Source organism: Mangifera indica, chromosome 19 (genome assembly GCF_011075055.1).
Source record: "Mangifera indica cultivar Alphonso chromosome 19, CATAS_Mindica_2.1, whole genome shotgun sequence".
NCBI classification, from domain to species: domain Eukaryota; kingdom Viridiplantae; phylum Streptophyta; class Magnoliopsida; order Sapindales; family Anacardiaceae; genus Mangifera; species Mangifera indica.
Genome location: NC_058155.1, coordinates 9,108,459 through 9,125,854, shown reverse-complemented (window position 1 = coordinate 9,125,854; position 17,396 = coordinate 9,108,459). Strand labels below are relative to the sequence as shown.

The 17,396-nt window shown below is 30.7% G+C and overlaps 2 protein-coding genes across 2 annotated transcripts; one reads left to right on the top strand and one right to left on the bottom strand.

Annotated features, from left to right (window-relative positions):
• Nucleotides 1-820: 820 nt before the first annotated feature.
• LOC123203050 (sugar transport protein 5) lies at nucleotides 821-5,317 on the bottom strand. Its single transcript, XM_044619212.1, has 4 exons — nucleotides 5,105-5,317; nucleotides 2,807-3,126; nucleotides 2,089-2,718; nucleotides 821-1,579 (listed from the first exon to the last, which is right to left on the bottom strand). Exons 1-4 carry the CDS (start codon nucleotides 5,232-5,234, stop codon nucleotides 1,163-1,165), a joined length of 1,497 nt encoding a protein of 498 aa, XP_044475147.1. The 5' UTR covers nucleotides 5,235-5,317; the 3' UTR covers nucleotides 821-1,162.
• An 8,888-nt stretch (nucleotides 5,318-14,205) lies between these two features.
• Nucleotides 14,206-17,325, top strand: LOC123203322 (annexin D1-like). The gene is made up of 5 exons (XM_044619651.1): nucleotides 14,206-14,531; nucleotides 15,246-15,391; nucleotides 15,565-15,783; nucleotides 16,438-16,650; nucleotides 16,809-17,325. The coding sequence occupies exons 1-5, from the start codon at nucleotides 14,309-14,311 to the stop codon at nucleotides 17,103-17,105; spliced, it is 1,098 nt and encodes a 365-aa protein (XP_044475586.1). The 5' UTR covers nucleotides 14,206-14,308; the 3' UTR covers nucleotides 17,106-17,325.
• The last annotated feature ends 71 nt before the right edge of the window (nucleotides 17,326-17,396 follow it).

Genomic DNA, 17,396 nt, shown 5'->3' with positions numbered 1-17,396 from the left:
CTGGAGATGCCATTTTCGTCAGCTAGAATCATCTCAAGTTGAAGAAAATGGTCGAATGAAGACGTGTGTGGTTCGTCGCAAGTTGGCCGGATGATTTTGGACATGTCAATCTTCTGCTGGAGAAGAAGAGGGTGGGAAGGCCGGTGGATGACAAGAACGTAAATGGTCGTCAAAGAAGGAGAAAAAAGCCCTAGAAAGGAAATGTCACTTTTCAAATTTTGGATGGAGAGAAAATTATTAGTTTTTAAACTAAAGGGCCAAAATACGATAAAATTTTAGTTTCTTAAAATTTTTTGTAAAATAATGATTTTATTCTTAACCCTAATAAATAATTTTAATAAAAGAGAAAATATTTAGGTTTTTGAAACCTTATGGGTGGAAGTTCGAAATTACACTAAATGTTGGGTGGGAAAAAGTCTTTTGGCCCTACTAGAATGAAGAAGATCATTCAAGAGATTACATCAATTGCAAATCCATAATTGAATTAACATATTTTTCACGTAAACTTTGGTTTAAATGCAGTTGGGAACCCTAAAGTTAGGTGTGTATGGTTGAGTTGGGACCATCATCTTCCACCATTATTAATGAGTTTTGGTAACCGTCCTTTTTTAACGAGGAAGGGAAACCCACATCATCTTCTTTGGAGCTTCACCATAAATGCTTGGAATTCAACATTACGTAAACATAATATTTTCAGTTTTCCATTGATAAATCTGGTTACGGGGTTGAAGAACTGCGGAAAAATATGCAATGTTGCATCGGTTCAACAGAAGAGGGATCATTAATTATTTCCAGGATATTCAGTCAAACACAGCACAACTGTTGGAAGAAATATCAACAATTATTATTACATAATACAGTGTGGTAAAACAAGAAACAAAGATCAGAGCCGCTATGAACAAATACATATATATTTGACTGTAATACTTATTGAATTTAAAACCATGTGAATATCATGTAGAGTTGGAGTTCGTATCGGTCTGAGCAATCTCATATGTATCTATTTTAAGTATATAAATAAATATATATTTGAATTGTATCATAATGTAAATGGGTGTTATTTTATCTTTAATTCAAAATTACCCAATTACTTGATGACACATATCAATATATATTTATTTATATATTTAAAATAAATACATATAATTTTATTGCTTCGGATTTAGTCTTTAACAAATCGGCGCCAAAACCAATGCTTTTCCCACACTGCATACATTGAATCGAGTGGAATCCCCTTTGTCTCAGGTAATAAAAATGCAATGAAAAAGGTCATTAGGCCAATCCAACCAGCGTAGAACAAGAAGGTGGCGAATTTGAAGTGGCATAGCATGGTCAAGAATGTCTGCGAGAGCACAAACGTTACTGCGAAATTCATAGCAACAGCTATGCTTTGGCCAGTGGCTCTGATTTTAATGGGGAATATTTCACTTGGAATGAGCCATGCTAGAGGACCCCAGGACCAACCAAAACCAGCAGCATAGGTGCACATTAGTGCGAGCACTAATATGGCATATCCCCTGCTTATTTCCTTGTTGCCTGATACACCCGATGCATACGCTAGCACGAAAGAAACTGCAATCTGCACACCAAATCAGAAGATTATAAAAGGTGGATAAGGACCGGGAGTGGGGATGAGGATTAATATATTTTCCCTTCGGCCTGCCCTTTCTCTAGTTCGTCTCTTTTTCAATATATTTTTAAAACTCTTATCCATGAAATTATTAAAAATATATCATAATATTTAATAAATATTTTATTATTTTTCTAACAAAAAGAAAAGGAAGGAGTATGAAGATTTTTTCACCCAGACAGATTTTTTTCACAGGAAGAAAATAAGAGTTCTCTGTGATTCTCATATCGAGAATAAAGTGGGGATAAAAAAAAATTGAAGGTTAAGGTATTTGGACCCTCCATGATTCGTTACCCTCCAGAGGAGATAAACCCCTTGTCCATTTCACTTTATTAATTAGGCGTCTAGGCCTATTCTTCTTGAAGCATAAATTGGGCTTAGATTGAGGCCTTAACCCTCTTGGCCCAAGGTATCTTAGAAGATTATGGTAAGTTATGATGAGATAATTAAATGCTCACCTGACAAACAAACATTAAAACGCCGCCCAGCAGGAACAAGGATCTTCGACCATAGCGGTCAACCACACCAGTCGACACAAGAATGGAGCCAAGATTAACCACTCCAAGTATAATAGATGCTATTAAAGCTGAATCATTTCCAAATCCAACTGATTGAAAGAGCTGTGGAGCATAGAATGCAATAATGTTAATGCCAGTTAATTGTTGAAATGACGGTATGGCAATTGCCATAACTAGGTGAGGTCTGTATTTTCTCTCAAATATGGTGAGAAAGGGTTCGTCAGACGAAGATTTAGCAATTTCACTTGACTTCATGATATCACCAAGCTCAGCTTCCACATCAACGTCTTTCCCTCGAACTTTCTGCAGAGAACGCCGAGCTTTCTCGATTTTGCCTCGTTCGACGAAGCTGCTGGGGCTGTCAGTTATGAAGAGGGCTCCTATTATCATGATAGCAGCGGGTACTCCGGCAAGGCCCAGTGAGAGGCGCCAGCCCCAGCTGAGTCTTGCTGTGCCAAAATTTATGCAATTAGATACCACTACACCAATGCCTATGAAAAACTGGAAGCCTGTGTTGAAGGCGCCACGCCATTTTGAAGGTGCCACCTCGGCGAGGTATACCGGGGTTGCCTTCATTACAACATTTTTAATGCTGTCAGAAAAAGCTATACAAACCAAAGCACATTACAAATTGAATTAGTGTGAGAGAGCTTGTCACCTGATTAGTGAAACCGACGCCAAAGCCAAGCAAGATGCGGCCTAAGATGAGCATGGCTATATTTTCGGAGCCACCATTGATGCCAGCGCCAGCAAGGAAAGTGATGCCACCGAGCAACATTATGTTTCTCCTTCCGATTGCCGCTGTCAGGCGGCTGGCCACAAGAGATGAGGCTAAGCCGGCTATGTAGAGTGAAGATGTGAATAGTGTTAAAACCTGGCTGTCATACATACAATATATATTCGTTTTAGCCTCCGCCATTTTCCTCAATATTGCTGGGAAAAATTTCTGCAGAAATGGCGCCATTGTCGTTACACCTCCTGTTAATTGTTGACCATCAACAGCAAGCAATGTGTTAGTTTCAGCCAGAGAAAAATTTGCATTAATCAACATATTATTCTTATAAGCTTGAAATTGACTTCGAACTGATGAGTGACAAAGATTCTTCAAGATAAAAATTTGGATAAAGAAAAGACGACAAGCCTATTTTCAAAGCAATATTAAGTATACCCACTCATTTGACATATGTGATATATTATTATGTGATATTTTAATTTTAATTTAAAATTATTAATTACTTAATGATATACATAAAATATGTATATATTTTACATATTTAAAATGAATATATATAATTTTATTATTTTTAGAGTCAATTAATCATATAATTACAGTGAAATGAAGCAATTAAATTTCCGCAAATCATTAATAATCATCCCATAAACTGAGGTGATAAAACTTGCATGCGGCGAAGGATATAACCACTATCGAATCAAACATTGTTGTTAAGGATATACACAGTTTGATTTGGTGTAGTTTGAGAGTTTTTTTAAAATCAAACTGAAAGAACAGTTAAGAAAATTTTCAAATCAAACTAAACCAAACTAAAAAAAATACAATTTAGTTTAGTTTTGATTATGGTTTGAACCTATTAAAATCATGCACTTCTAAATATATATTATTTAATAAAATTGATTGAATTATAATTTTCTAAAACATAATATAAACATATAAAATAAATATGAACAATTTATATGTAAAAAAAATAACAAAATAAATATAAAAAAAATAAATTATACACTTAGTTACTTATTAGAAGATTTTATCAAATATAATTATATATATATATAAAAAAATACGGTTTAAAGTTTAATTTAATTTGAAAATTATACAAACCATAACCTAAACTGAAAAAATTACTTGAAAAATATTTAACTCAAACCAAACTGTTTTAATAATAATTTTTAAATAGTTTAATTTGATTTTATGATTTAAATTAAATTATACAAAACCCTAATTGTTGCTGTCGACAATGACAACCGAAAAAAAAAGCTAACGAAGAAATAAGAATGAAGTATGAAAGATTAACAAATAGTTCTTTTATTGTCAACTATCAATCAAAAAGACATGAGGCGCCCATGAATGAAAAGTCCTATTTCACCTAAACTTTTTTCTAAAGACTTTGGCCAACTGCCCTAAGAAAAAATAAAGGAACCCTTGATAAGTGTCATGGAAAAAGGATGACACTTTGTTTGTTATACAATTATGTCAAAACTCAATCAATTACAAAATTCTATTATCTTTTATTGAATGAAAACCACCATGTATACATGCATTGACTTTTAACACCATGGAAAACTTTATTCATATTTCAGTATTCCTTAATCATTCATAATTTAACTCTATCTAATTTTTCTATGGGTCAGTGATAAGAGTTGGATTACATATTTCAAGCAAATCATTATCATCAAATGATATAAATTTCAAAAAATATATATACTTTAAAAGTTGACTATTGAGATGAAAGAGTTTAAACTCAGTCCTCAGTTGTTCAAAACTTACTGTCTCATAAGTTTTGGATCAAAAGTTCCTGAGTTTCCCTGTTTTACAAAAATAAATCCTGGGTTATACCAGTTCATATGTTTTCTTTGTGAGATTACTTGTTTGAAAGATTGTGTATTTTCCTTGTACTGAAACATTTGGGTTTTCAAATAATTTGGACAGAATCTGATATGTTACAATGATGAGGAAGCACAAATCATTATCGTTAAATTTATGGATTAAAATTTAAAAGTGTCGATTTTACTTGAAGCCCTAGTTATGCTTGTCAACTCATTCTTCCTGGAGAACGTTTGAAAGGATATTATCATTCTCTAGAACAAGTCAACTATTTTCTTTCGCCAAGCATCGCTTGGTTGATTAGTTCAGAGAAACTTATCTAAAACTCTCATGGCACCAGGCAGATTATGAGAAATAAAAATTGATAAACAAATAAGCTGACGAGGAAATTAAACAGACCTGAAATCCCGATGTCAAAACCGAAAATGAGGCCACTAGATGCAGCGACGATGCAGGTGATAACCACTGATGCTGTAATCCTCCCATGAAAGTTGGAGGATCCATCAACTGCGAAACCTCCTACGGCCATTTTGCTACTCTCCTTTCCTTGCTTTTTCTCGATATCCAATCACAATACCTGAGAAAAAGCCAAGTACTAAGTTTAGTTAGTTCTGGGTCAGGGAGGAAACCACGTACACCCGTATATATAATTGGCTGATGACCGATGCATTTACGTAACCATCCTCTTACACCTACTTTGCTTGTGGGGACGGGGAAAATAATAAATATGGCGTTCCAATGTTCAGCTACCCCAAAACCACAAAGGGCCCAGGTCAATTTCACCATTTTTTTTATAGCTGTTAACGTTTGAATAGAAGCTGCATGAGGAGGCCATACTTGATAAAGAATAGAAGACAGTCTGGCTTTGGCTTTCCGAATCTTAATTTTATATGATATTTATGATCTCCACATGTGCCATTTGATGAATTTCTTACCGTAATATTTTTTCATTAAATCGCTTTCGAACCCGTTGCAAAAGTTGATCAACTCAACCTATGATGGCCTTAGTCAACAATTAAAAAAACACCTGTTGTAAGCGTAAAGAAAAAATAAAGGAGGGATAAATATTTGATTGTTAAAAATAAATAAATTTATAATATTAATAAAAGTAAATAGTTATTAAAAATTTATTTTTGTTGTCAAAAAGTTTTAATAACGGAAAAAAATTCAATTATCATTTGTTATTATAGTTTCTTCTACTAAAAGTGTTTTTGTCATTAATACTTTTAATGGGAAAAATTATATAATAACGACATCGTTAAAATTTTTAACAATACAAGATAAATTTTTAATCAATGTTTTTAAAATCGAATTAGTAGTCGAACAGATTGCCATAATGGTTCGTGATTCAACCAGTTCAATCGATCAATTTTAATTTAAACCACTATAATTAAATAAATGATCATAAACAATTTAATTAATACTTTTATAATATTATACAATATTCTATTAATTAATATCAGTTTCATCTATTAACAATACAAAAAAAGGGGGCTTTAACGAGGGGAAAATTACTTCTATTCCCATTTTTAATACTTTTAATGATAAAAACTATAATAACGATCGACAATAAGATTTTTCTCGTAATTCAAACTTTTTAACAACGAAAAATGGATTTTTAACAATTATTTTTTCATTGTTAAAATTATAAATTTATTTGATTTTAGTGAAAATATAAATAATTAATCATTAAAATTATGAAAAAAATACTTATAACGATGAGATATGACCCTTTTGTTATTGTTTTTCTAGTTAAAATTAGTATTTTTTGTAGCGTAAATATTTTTAAATTTGTCACTATATTTAAATATATTTATTTATACTAATAATATAATACACAACATTAAAGTAAAAATTATTCACATAAATTTCATTTGATTCATAATTAATTCTTGACTTCAAATTTTAATAACATAAATTCTTCTACATTAAGAACAAAGTACAAAAAAAAAGAAAATTATAAACCCAATTTTTTATATTACTCACACAACAAATTTATATAAATCATACAAAGTTTATTTTTACCAAATTGTTTAACTAAATTAATACAAAATTATACTTAATACCTACCCGACCTTCTATCTATCCCAAAAAATTAAGTTGTTGTTTTGAACATTGAGATTTGAAGTTTGATAGAGATATGTGAGAGATTTTTTGGCTTTGTGTTTGACTTTTAAAATAAATTTAGTTTTAAAGTAGCATCAGACTTTAACTTTTTAATTTAAAATTTTAATATTAAAATACTAGTGCATTTAATGGAAATGAAAACTTGCAAACCTTACTAGTCTTTTTAAAAAATTTGAGTCAATTGGTGTTAGCCTGTTTTGACCAAATTGTTAATGGTCAACATTTGAAAGCAAACTGAACCAGGCTAAGAACCGATTGAATTGGTTGTTCGATCTGGTTTTGAAAATACTATTTTTAACAATTATTTTTTTATTAATTTATTTATTTTTAACGATGATATAAATAATTAATGATTAAAATCATAAAAATAATATTTATAACAATAAAATATTTATCTATTTATTATTTTTCTGTTATTTATATATATATAATATAAATAATTAATTACTAAAATTATAAAAATAATACTTATAAAAATAAGGTCGTTATCTATTCATTATCTTTTTCTCATTAATATATATATTTGTCCAGGCGCAAAAGCATTAATTGATGAATTCACATTTGGGTTGATGATGTCATCGCTTTGAATGAATAAAATATCAACAAAGCAAGCCAAATGGGGAGTAGCTGCAGCCTCCAGGTCGTCGTCAACCTCCGCATTTCTGACTTTATTCGCTATACCTACTCTCCGGTGCCTTCTTTCTTCAACATTTCACTCCGTGAAATATCATTTTTAAATATAAACCTGGTCATCATGGAGATATGTTTTTGATATCACAGAATATTTAAATAACAAAGAACGAAAGAATAAGCATAAGATTCTCTAACATAAATGTGAACCTGTTGCTTTACCTTACAGAACTTACAAACTAACAAATATTTAATAATGAAACAAGTCATTATCCCCTTTTAATTATTTCTAGTATAATGAGCAGCCAGCTGAACTTGGCAGGATGAAGAAACTGGAGAAGTAATAAAAGATAATTTTTTGACAGATGATCATTTTCTCAACAACTTCATATAAAGAAACACAAGTTTCATCGGTGGCAAAAAATAAAATAAAACCCTAGTTTGAACAGAAACCTTTAAGGGAATGAAGCTATGTCATCAGGCAGAGTATTGTCAATTGCACTACTTTGAAGTTTGAATTGCTAGCCATTCAATTCCTTTTACTTGGACCAAATTTTCGAGCGGTTGATACGAACCAGAATTTTCTTTTAAAGGGAGCTGGTCCGAGAGAAGGAAAAACAAAATGTTAAAACAATTATTTGTATAAAACATTAAAAAAATAATAATGTTATGTATATACACTTTTGAATATACAATTAAGTATATAAATGATATGTCAGCATGTGATTATATATATGTAACACACTCATATAATGATATATCAATTGTGTATCTAATTGTATACTTAAAAGTATGTATACATAATTTTATTATAAAAAAATTAACTTTTAATATATTAAGTATCCCTTTGATGTAACTTATAATTATTGGATTATAAATATAGATTAAAATTATAGGAATAATTGATCATACGATAACCAATCTTTGTATGTTTGGGTACAACTTATGATTATTGGATTATGAAAAATCATAAGTTTATTTTAACTTCTTTGTAAATAATCTAAAAAGTTGATTAATTGTGTTAAAACATCTAATATGCCCACAATTAAGTGTATGCATAATTCAGTTCAAACTATAAAATCAGACCAAATAGCTTAAAATTTATGGTTTTGTTTGGTTTATAAAATGATTTAGTTTTGATTAATAAAATTTTGAAAAACAGTCCTTAGTTTGGGTTGGGGTTTAGACGACTTTCAAACTAAACCAAATCTTAAACAATATTTTTTTTAAAATACATATATATAAGTATATTTGACAAAATTTTTCAATAAACAATAGGTATGTAACTTGTTTTTTTCATATTTATTTGGTTATTTTCTTTATGGGGTATATTATATATATATATTTCATATTTATTTTATATATATATATTATGTTTTAGAAAACTATAATTCAATTAATTTTATTAAATAATAAAGATTTAGAAGTAAATAATTTTGATAGTTTTAAACCGTAATCCAAACTAAACCAAACTATATTTTTTCAGTTTTTCAAAAATTTTTTAGTTCGGTTTGAAACTGTACATACCCCTCCCTACAATTAAATTATTCACCAAAGTTGTTCTAAATATGTCATAAATGATTATGTAATAAATAATCAAATACTATCATCAAATAACAGGCACTAAATTTCGTGAGCAAAACTACATATGTAAAATGTTTTTGTGTTTATTTTAAGTGTTTGGTTGATGACAAAAATTATTTATTATCATGTTATCCCCATGCAATGCTAAATCGACCAAACTAATTGTAGGAAGTTTCTTTTCATTTGTTTCACAGTAGAAAAGACAAGATTTGTTGCATGGTTTGTGGAGGTGTTGATCGGGAAAGGAAGGCGATGGCAAATGTGGAGGTGGAGGAGATAACGAAGTATCATGAAAAGCTTTCACTTTTCATCGGATTTATGTTTGTTAATTAAGAGAAAACTTGATTTTAATATAGGGAAAAGAGAAGTTAAAGGATAGGTTACTAGAAACGAGATGATGGTGTTAGATTCATTTTATAGAACAAAATAAAATAAATTATTCAATTATAAATCTAAAATCTACGCATAGATTATAAAATACTGAATTAAATTTTTGGGTTTTAAAAATACCTAGATCTTTATGTAATTTTAAAGTGAAAAACCTATTGAAATCACATAAAATTATCTGTCGATATCACTTCTCAATGTGACTTGGTCTTCTACTCTAGAAGTCTTTCTGAATGGCAGTTTTGAATGGGTAAGCTATATTGCATTTATTATTATTATTTTTATTTTTATTTTTTGTATTAGGTTTTGAAGCAGAGACCTAACCAATTTATAGTAGGGTAATTGACATTTCATCAAGATCCAATAAACCTTAAAACTCACATTATCATAACATTTAATTGTATTGAGTTTATCTTTATTTATCACTTAAACGTCTTTAAACTAATATTGAATTATTTAATTATCTGATTTTATTAACCAAAACTATAATTAATATTAACTCACATCACACAGATGGGGAACAAAGAACGATGAGTCGAAGACAACAGAACAAAGGAGGCCACAAACAACAAGACAATAGAAAATGAGACGATGGGAAACAGAGAATGTTTTCAATTTGTATTTTAGTTTGGTTATGTATTCCCACTATCCTTATTTGCATAGAAGACTATGTATAACTTTTCTTTTTTTTTTGGTTTTCTTGAAATTATCAACTTTGTAGGGATGACTTTTGTGCATTTAATTTTCTAGTTATTTTTATTTTAAAAAAAAATTAAATGGAAATTTGATTATTAAATATAAAAAGTAATTTTTTATTGATCGAGAAACCAAAATTACGATTAATCGGTCTAACATTATAAGTTAATCAGTTGTATTAGATTAATTATTGTAAAAAAAAAATTTATAATTCATTTTTTCCCCTAACTTATGGACTGATTAACCAACCATAAACACCCCTAAATGGAAACGATGATAGGTTTCGGTGGTTTTTTTTGTATGAAGGAGGGTATTTTTGTCCTTTTATTAACTTTAAAAAAAATTATCAGAATTTACAAATAAATTAGACAAATAATAAAAAAACTAGTCTAAGATAGAAAAATATTATTAAGGCAGTCCAGTCATTCTCCCTAAAAATTGATAATTCAATATGTTGATTATTGGTTGCCTACTTTAGCTAATCTGTGGATCTCCGTCATAATCAGTTTCTCCGTTTTGTTCATCATACTTTCGTTTCATTATTCATTGTGATCGTCACAGTTCAAACATTCGATCGATCATCTTACATTCTTGATGATCATACAGTTTTATTTTTTGTGATTTATGTTTCTTTTTCTTCTGTTGAGTGTGATCTTTTTTAAAACTTAAGTTTACACAAAGGTTTTGACGTGAAATCTTTTCATTTTGATCAATTGAAAGACGATCTGCCAAAGAGATGCGTGTAAACATGGAGAAGTTTAATCGATTCTGACGTGACTTTGTTGAAGATATTTGTCTAGAGCATCACACGTCAAATGAGCTTGATCTACCCTCAAAATTGGAAAAACACGGAAATAGGTGGGACAGGCCCAACCTCAAATTCTCTTAAATTATGGATTAGTCCAAACATTCCCTAAAATCCTCCAAAATCTTGTACTCCAGGAAATACTTTTCTTCCCTCCAAATTTCCAATATTGCCCCTTAAAATCTATTTTAAAAATGAAATGCTTTATTGTTTTGTTCCACAAATATTGCTTTCATCATAAAATTTGTACAACAAATTCTTAAATGGGTGATTTATATATATATATTTCTAGTGTCTTTTTTTTCTTTTTTTTAATTCAATGATATATATGTATATATATCTAGATAATCTAATTTGTGTAAATTTCTTATCTCTGTGTCTCGTTGATTATTTTTTTTGTCCTTTTAAATTATTCAAGTTATATTCAAAATAAGAATTAAAACTTTAGATATATAGTTTCATATAAAAAAGATATGAGATTTTAACAAAATACCCAAATTATATTCAAAATAAGAAATATGATTTTTTATACACCAAATTACCAACGAAAATATCATTGAACGATTTCAAAATATACGAAAATACAAAAATCATGTTAAATTGAAGAATTTTAGTTGTACCATTATAAATTATTTTCATCTTTAAATTTTCAAGTATAACATTCTAATTTTTTTTTAGTCGGCAAACAAAGGAGGTGTAAATCTTTAATTTGGATAATTGATAAAATAAAAATAAAATAATTGATACATCATCATTTTATAAAATATGATAAAATAAAAATAAAATAATTGACACATCGTCATTTTATAAAATATTATAAATATTCTTAAAAATTTAAGATTTATTATACATACTTTTATTATATCATTACTTTTTCTAAAAAATGTATTAATCTATATCTATAATATATATCGTATCATAAAATATATATTATATCATGTGATATATTTATTATAATATATTAATTTAATATATTTTATAATATATATTATTTTTTATTTATATTATATTATAATATCATATAATATTATATAAATATATATTTATTTATGTATTTAAAATGAGTTATAATGCATTTTTTAAAACGGAAAGGAACACGCATCTTGTCCTTTGGAGTTTCGTTATAAATGCTTGGAATTCAACAATCTAGAATTCCATAGTCTGCCTTCGACGGGCTAATCTAGTGTGGTGTGGGGTTGACGAATTGTGGAAAAATATGTAATGTTGCATTAATTCAACGTACAAAATTGATGCCGTGCTGATTTCATATCATGTTTTCCTCAAAAGGGACCATTAATTGTACCCAGGTTATTCAGTCAAATACGGCTCAACTGCTGGAAGAAATATCAACAATTATTATCACATAATATGGAGTGGTAAAACAAGAGCAAAGGTCAGAGCCCCTATAAACAGATACGTATATATTTGACTGTAATACTTAACTGAATTTAAAACTACGTAACTATCACGTAGAGTTGGTGTTGGTATTGGGGCTTGACCAATTCTATGTGTATTTATTGAGAATAATCATGTCAAAAATCAAATTATGTGGATTACGGTAAATATTAAATTCGGGCGTCTTTGTTTTCCGGTTTTGTGATGAAGACAATCCGTATGTTGCATTAGGTATCAATGTTACCTCACGCACTACATTCCTATAGGAGACCCAATCTCTCTGTGCAATGTTTTTGGTTTCTGTGCGGGTAGAGAGAAAACTTTTTTTTTTTTTTGTTAAGAATAAAGCTAGCGTCCTTCTTTCTTATCAGTCTTGGGATAACAGTTTTTAGATATTTAAATAATAATTCAATTATTATCCATTTATATATAATAAATATATTTTGATAGTTAAACAGATTAGGTTAGACTAATCTATTATGGTTAAACTTAAATATAATAATATTTATTTTAAATATATAATTAAGAATATATATTATTATTTGATTAAATATTATTTTATTTTTAATTTATTTAATGATTTATATCAAATATAGATTTATTTTGATAGGTTGAGATAATTAGATCCGTTGAAGGTTTATTCTTGGACAAAGCGGCGCCAAAACCAATGCTTTTCCCACACAGCATACATTGAATCGAGGGGAATTCCCATTGTTCAGACGTTCTATCAGTAAGAGATTAATGAAAAGATATTACAGTCAGAAAATTCATCAAATGGTACATGTGCAGATCAGAAAAATCATATAAAATTAAGATTAGGAGAGCCAAAACCAGTTTGGGCAGCTTCTATCAGTTCACACGTTCACAGCTATAAATGGTGAAATTGACCCCGGCCCGCAGCAGTTTGGAGACAGCGAAATGCAAGTTTTTATTTTAATCGTGTTGTTGACTAAAGCACATAGTTTCCTCCCTGACCCAGAGGTAACTACATTTAGTACTTGGCTTTCTCAGGTATTGTCATAGGATACCGAGAGAGTAGCAAAATGGCCGCAGGAGGTTTCGCAGTTGATGGGAGGATTACAGCTTCAGTGGTAATCACCTGCATTGTCGCTGCATCAAGTGGGCTCATTTTCGCTTTTGAAATCGGAATTTCAGGTCTGTTTAATTTCCTCGTAAACTTATTTGTTTATTAATTTTCATTTATCACGATCTGCCTTGTGCCATGAGAGTCTAGACAATTTTCTCTGAACTAATAAATCAAGATCAGGGGCGTAACTGCCCATTTGGGGGTCGGCGGGTAGGCCCAGGCCTACCTTAATTCCAAATTTTTTTTTTGTTTTGATAGGTTTAAAAAGCCCATCCTTCTTTATTCCAAAGGCCTACCTTAATTCTTACATTTTTTTTTTCAAGCCCACCATAACAAAAACCCAATTGTATTTCTTTCAAAGCCTAAAATCTCACAACCCCATTGCAATCCACAATCCCCAGCTCACAACCTCATTTCTTTGAACTATCTATCAGTCATGCCACTTTCTTAAATTTTTTAGCAGCCCACCATAATAAAAAACGCAATTGTATTTCTTCCAAAACTCTAGCATCTCACAACCCAATTGCATGTTGCTTGCTTACATTTGAGTTACAGTCATGCTAGCACGAATAGTGATAAATTTGCATGAATAGCCGAACAATTTATTATTGGACAGTTAGTGCAGGCGAGAAAAATAATTGAACCATGTAGGCTCCTTTTAGCAAAAAATTTAGTTTTATCTTTAAATAGACGTTTCAATTTTTTAAAATTAAAGAATAAAATTTTGTGATTTCTCTATACCTTGAACAAAAATTTATATAATTCAATATGTTGATCATTAGTTGCCTACTTCAACTAATCTGTGGATCTCAGTCTTAACTGCATCCCTAAGTATTCCTCGAGACAATCCGCTATTTACTCGCCAACAGTGAAAAGAAAGGCTAATTCCAGAATGTTGACGTGGCCAAACGAAAAAAGGCCACGACATATCCCGATAGATACGTTATCTAGCACGATAAAAGGCGTTTCATCGTTTCCGTCACCAATCGTTGTCGATTATACACACACAGCAGAAGTAAAGCAAATAATCAGAACAACAATGTCGACTCTCACCGTTCCAAATCAAGTTCCCTCTGTAAACGAAGACTGTGAGCAGCTAAGAAAAGCCTTTTCAGGTCTTCTCTTTATCAGATCCTCTGGTTTGTTCATCATTATTCATTGTGATCGTCACAGTTCAAAGATCTGACCGATCGTCTTGCTTTCTTGATGATCGGTTTGGGACAATATTATACGGTTTCATTTTTTATGTTTTATGTTTCTTTTTCTTCTGTTGAGCGTGATCTTTTATAAAAGTTAAGTTTATACAGTGGTTTTGACGTGAAATCTATACGTTTTGATTGTTTGAAAGACGATCTGTCAAAGAAATGCGTTTATTGTTGAAAAAATGGAGAAGTTTAAGTGATTGTGACATGACTTTGCTGAAGATATTTGTTTAGAATATTACACGTCAAATGAGCTTGATCTAAGGATGATTTTAATGATCGATGGCCTTAGGATACTTAAATCTTTAAGCTATTGCCCTTCCAAGTTAACTTTTATGTTCGGTGAATTTTCGTTGATTTGTTGGTGATCTGATGTTGTATATAATATTTTTTTAGTTACTTTTCAGGTTTGCTTTCTCGACTATTTTGATTCACTCAGTACTAAGTAATCTAGTTTGGATTTTTTTTTTCCTGGAATATATTGTTACTATCAATTTAAAACCTACTGGTATTTGTGATGATGAAACTGTTTATCCAGATTTTTTTTAACTTGGGGCCTCCTATAACGGTTCCATGGAAATTAGTTCCTGAGCTTGGAACTTGTTGTAACATCAAGTACAATTGCAGGATGGGGAACAAATGAGAAGCTGATCATATCCATCCTGGCACACAGAAATGCTACACAACGTAAGTTGATTCGGAAAGCATATTCTGATATTTATGGAGAAGATCTTCTCAAGGCCCTGGACAAAGAACTTTCTAATGACTTCGAGGTCTGTTTCTTAGCACACTTCTGTTCTACTCTGGTATAAAATATATAAAACTCCTTGTTCATAGATTGTTGTAAGGATTCTTCTTCGAAAATGTCTATATTGTTTGGAGTAAGGTTTTAGCATGGGATATTAAGAGGCTGACAAACATGCTTTACCTAATTTCTTATTGTCAGAGGTTGGTTCTGCTTTGGACTCTAGATCCTGCTGAACGGGATGCATTTTTGGCTAATGAAATGACTAAGAGGCGGACTTCAATTAATCAAGTTCTTGTGGAAATTGCCTGCGCAAGGTCTTCAAATCAGTTGCTTCAGGCAAAGCAGGCATATCACACTTTTTACAAGAAGTCTCTTGAAGAGGATGTTGCACATCACACTACTGGAGACTTCCGCAAGGTAACTTTCTAGAATATCAGCATTTTCTCTTCCAAGCAATGTTAATGTTTATGATTTTTTTTTTTGGGAAAAAAAATTGTTCCTTGAGTTTTTAAGATTTTGATTGGAATCTAATTTTTGTTTTCAGTTGTACGTAATCAAAATATTTTTGTTTTTATCTCTTTTCCTAGCTCACAGAATGCAGTGAGAATTTTTTACATGAAATTGGTTTTGACCATATTTATACTGTGTTGTTCTTTGGAATTAGTAACCATATGATTGGGTTTTCTGACAAGTTATATTGTTTTTATACTTTTTATTGACAAAGGAAAATCGGAACGATTTCGTAAACTCTTCTTTTGGTGGAATTGAGTTTCCGGAACTTGTGAATGATAAAATTTGAAGGAAAATGATGTTAGTGGAAACGTGCTTGGGTTAAAAATAGCAGTTGAATCATCGTCTATTTGCTATTCTTGTAATATAAAATTACAATAATTATGTTCATATGGAATTTTAGGCTTGCCCTGGTCTTTTCTGTTACTTGAAATTCTTACTGTGTATGAATTTTACCTTTACAAATTCTTTTTGGTCTTCCTAAGCTATATGGTTTATGAGATATAATTCTTTGTATGCATTGTGGATGGCTTTGTGCTGCAATTCATTCATATATGCCAGCTTTTGCTGCCTCTTGTGAGCGCATACCGATATGAAGGAGATGAGGTGAACATGACATTAGCAAAATCGGAAGCGAAGATGCTCCATGAGAAGATCTCCAATAAGGCTTACAATGATGAGGATGTCATCGGGATCTTGTCCACAAGGAGCAAAGCACAGATTAATGCAACCTTGAATCACTACAAAAATGAATTTGGGAATGATATAAACAAGGTATTGTGAGCTTTTGAAAGCTGTATTTAGCTAGACGTTTTCCAAGATCATTCTCTTTATGCCAGCATCGACCATAACTTTCAACTTGCTGTGAAGTCAATTTCTATTTCTGAATCACTCCTAATAGAATTTTACTGTCCTTGGCACTCTGTTTGCAGGACTTGAAGGCTGATCCGAAGGACGAGTTCCTTGCACTACTGAGAGCCACAGTTAAATGTTTGATTAACCCTGAAAAGTACTTTGAAAAGGTTCTTCGGCTGGCAATTAACAGACGAGGAACAGATGAACAAGCTCTCACTAGAGTTGTGACCACAAGGGCAGAGTTTGACATGAAGATAATAAAAGAAGAGTACCAGAAAAGGAATAGTGTACCTCTGGATCATGCCATTGCCAAGGACACCCGTGGGGACTACGAAGAAATGCTTCTGGCACTGTTAGGACATGAGGATGCTTAAGTAGCTGGTAACTGTGAGAGATAAAAAAGGCAATATTTCTATCAATAATGTTTTTCTGTTGGTGTTTGCGGTTTGCTACATGTGTTCTTGTTTTATTGTCAGTCGTCCAATGGTTTTTTGAATTACAAAAAAAAAAAAAATTTATCTTTGTTTTCCTTGTAATAATATGGAGTTAGCATTTGCTGTTAAACTATGATATTTATGGATTGGTTTTTATTGAGCTGTTATGTGTATAATTTTATGTATAAATAATAATATGTTATCATATAATTAGATAATTAAAAATTAAAA

Bases quoted from the DNA above. Each gene is read 5' to 3' on its own strand.
- LOC123203050 (XM_044619212.1), bottom strand. From the start codon at position 5,234: ATGGCCGTAGGAGGTTTCGCAGTTGATGGATCCTCCAACTTTCATGGG. The intron at 2,719-2,806 runs GTGACAAGCTCT...GTTGTAATGAAG, and splicing joins GCGTCGGTTTCACTAATCAG to GCAACCCCGGTATACCTCGC. The intron at 1,580-2,088 runs GTGAGCATTTAA...TTTGGTGTGCAG, and splicing joins TTTTAATGTTTGTTTGTCAG to ATTGCAGTTTCTTTCGTGCT.
- LOC123203322 (XM_044619651.1), top strand. From the start codon at position 14,309: ATGTTGACGTGGCCAAACGAAAAAAGGCCACGACATATCCCGATAGAT. The intron at 14,532-15,245 runs GTCTTCTCTTTA...GTACAATTGCAG, and splicing joins GCTAAGAAAAGCCTTTTCAG to GATGGGGAACAAATGAGAAG. The intron at 15,392-15,564 runs GTCTGTTTCTTA...TCTTATTGTCAG, and splicing joins AACTTTCTAATGACTTCGAG to AGGTTGGTTCTGCTTTGGAC.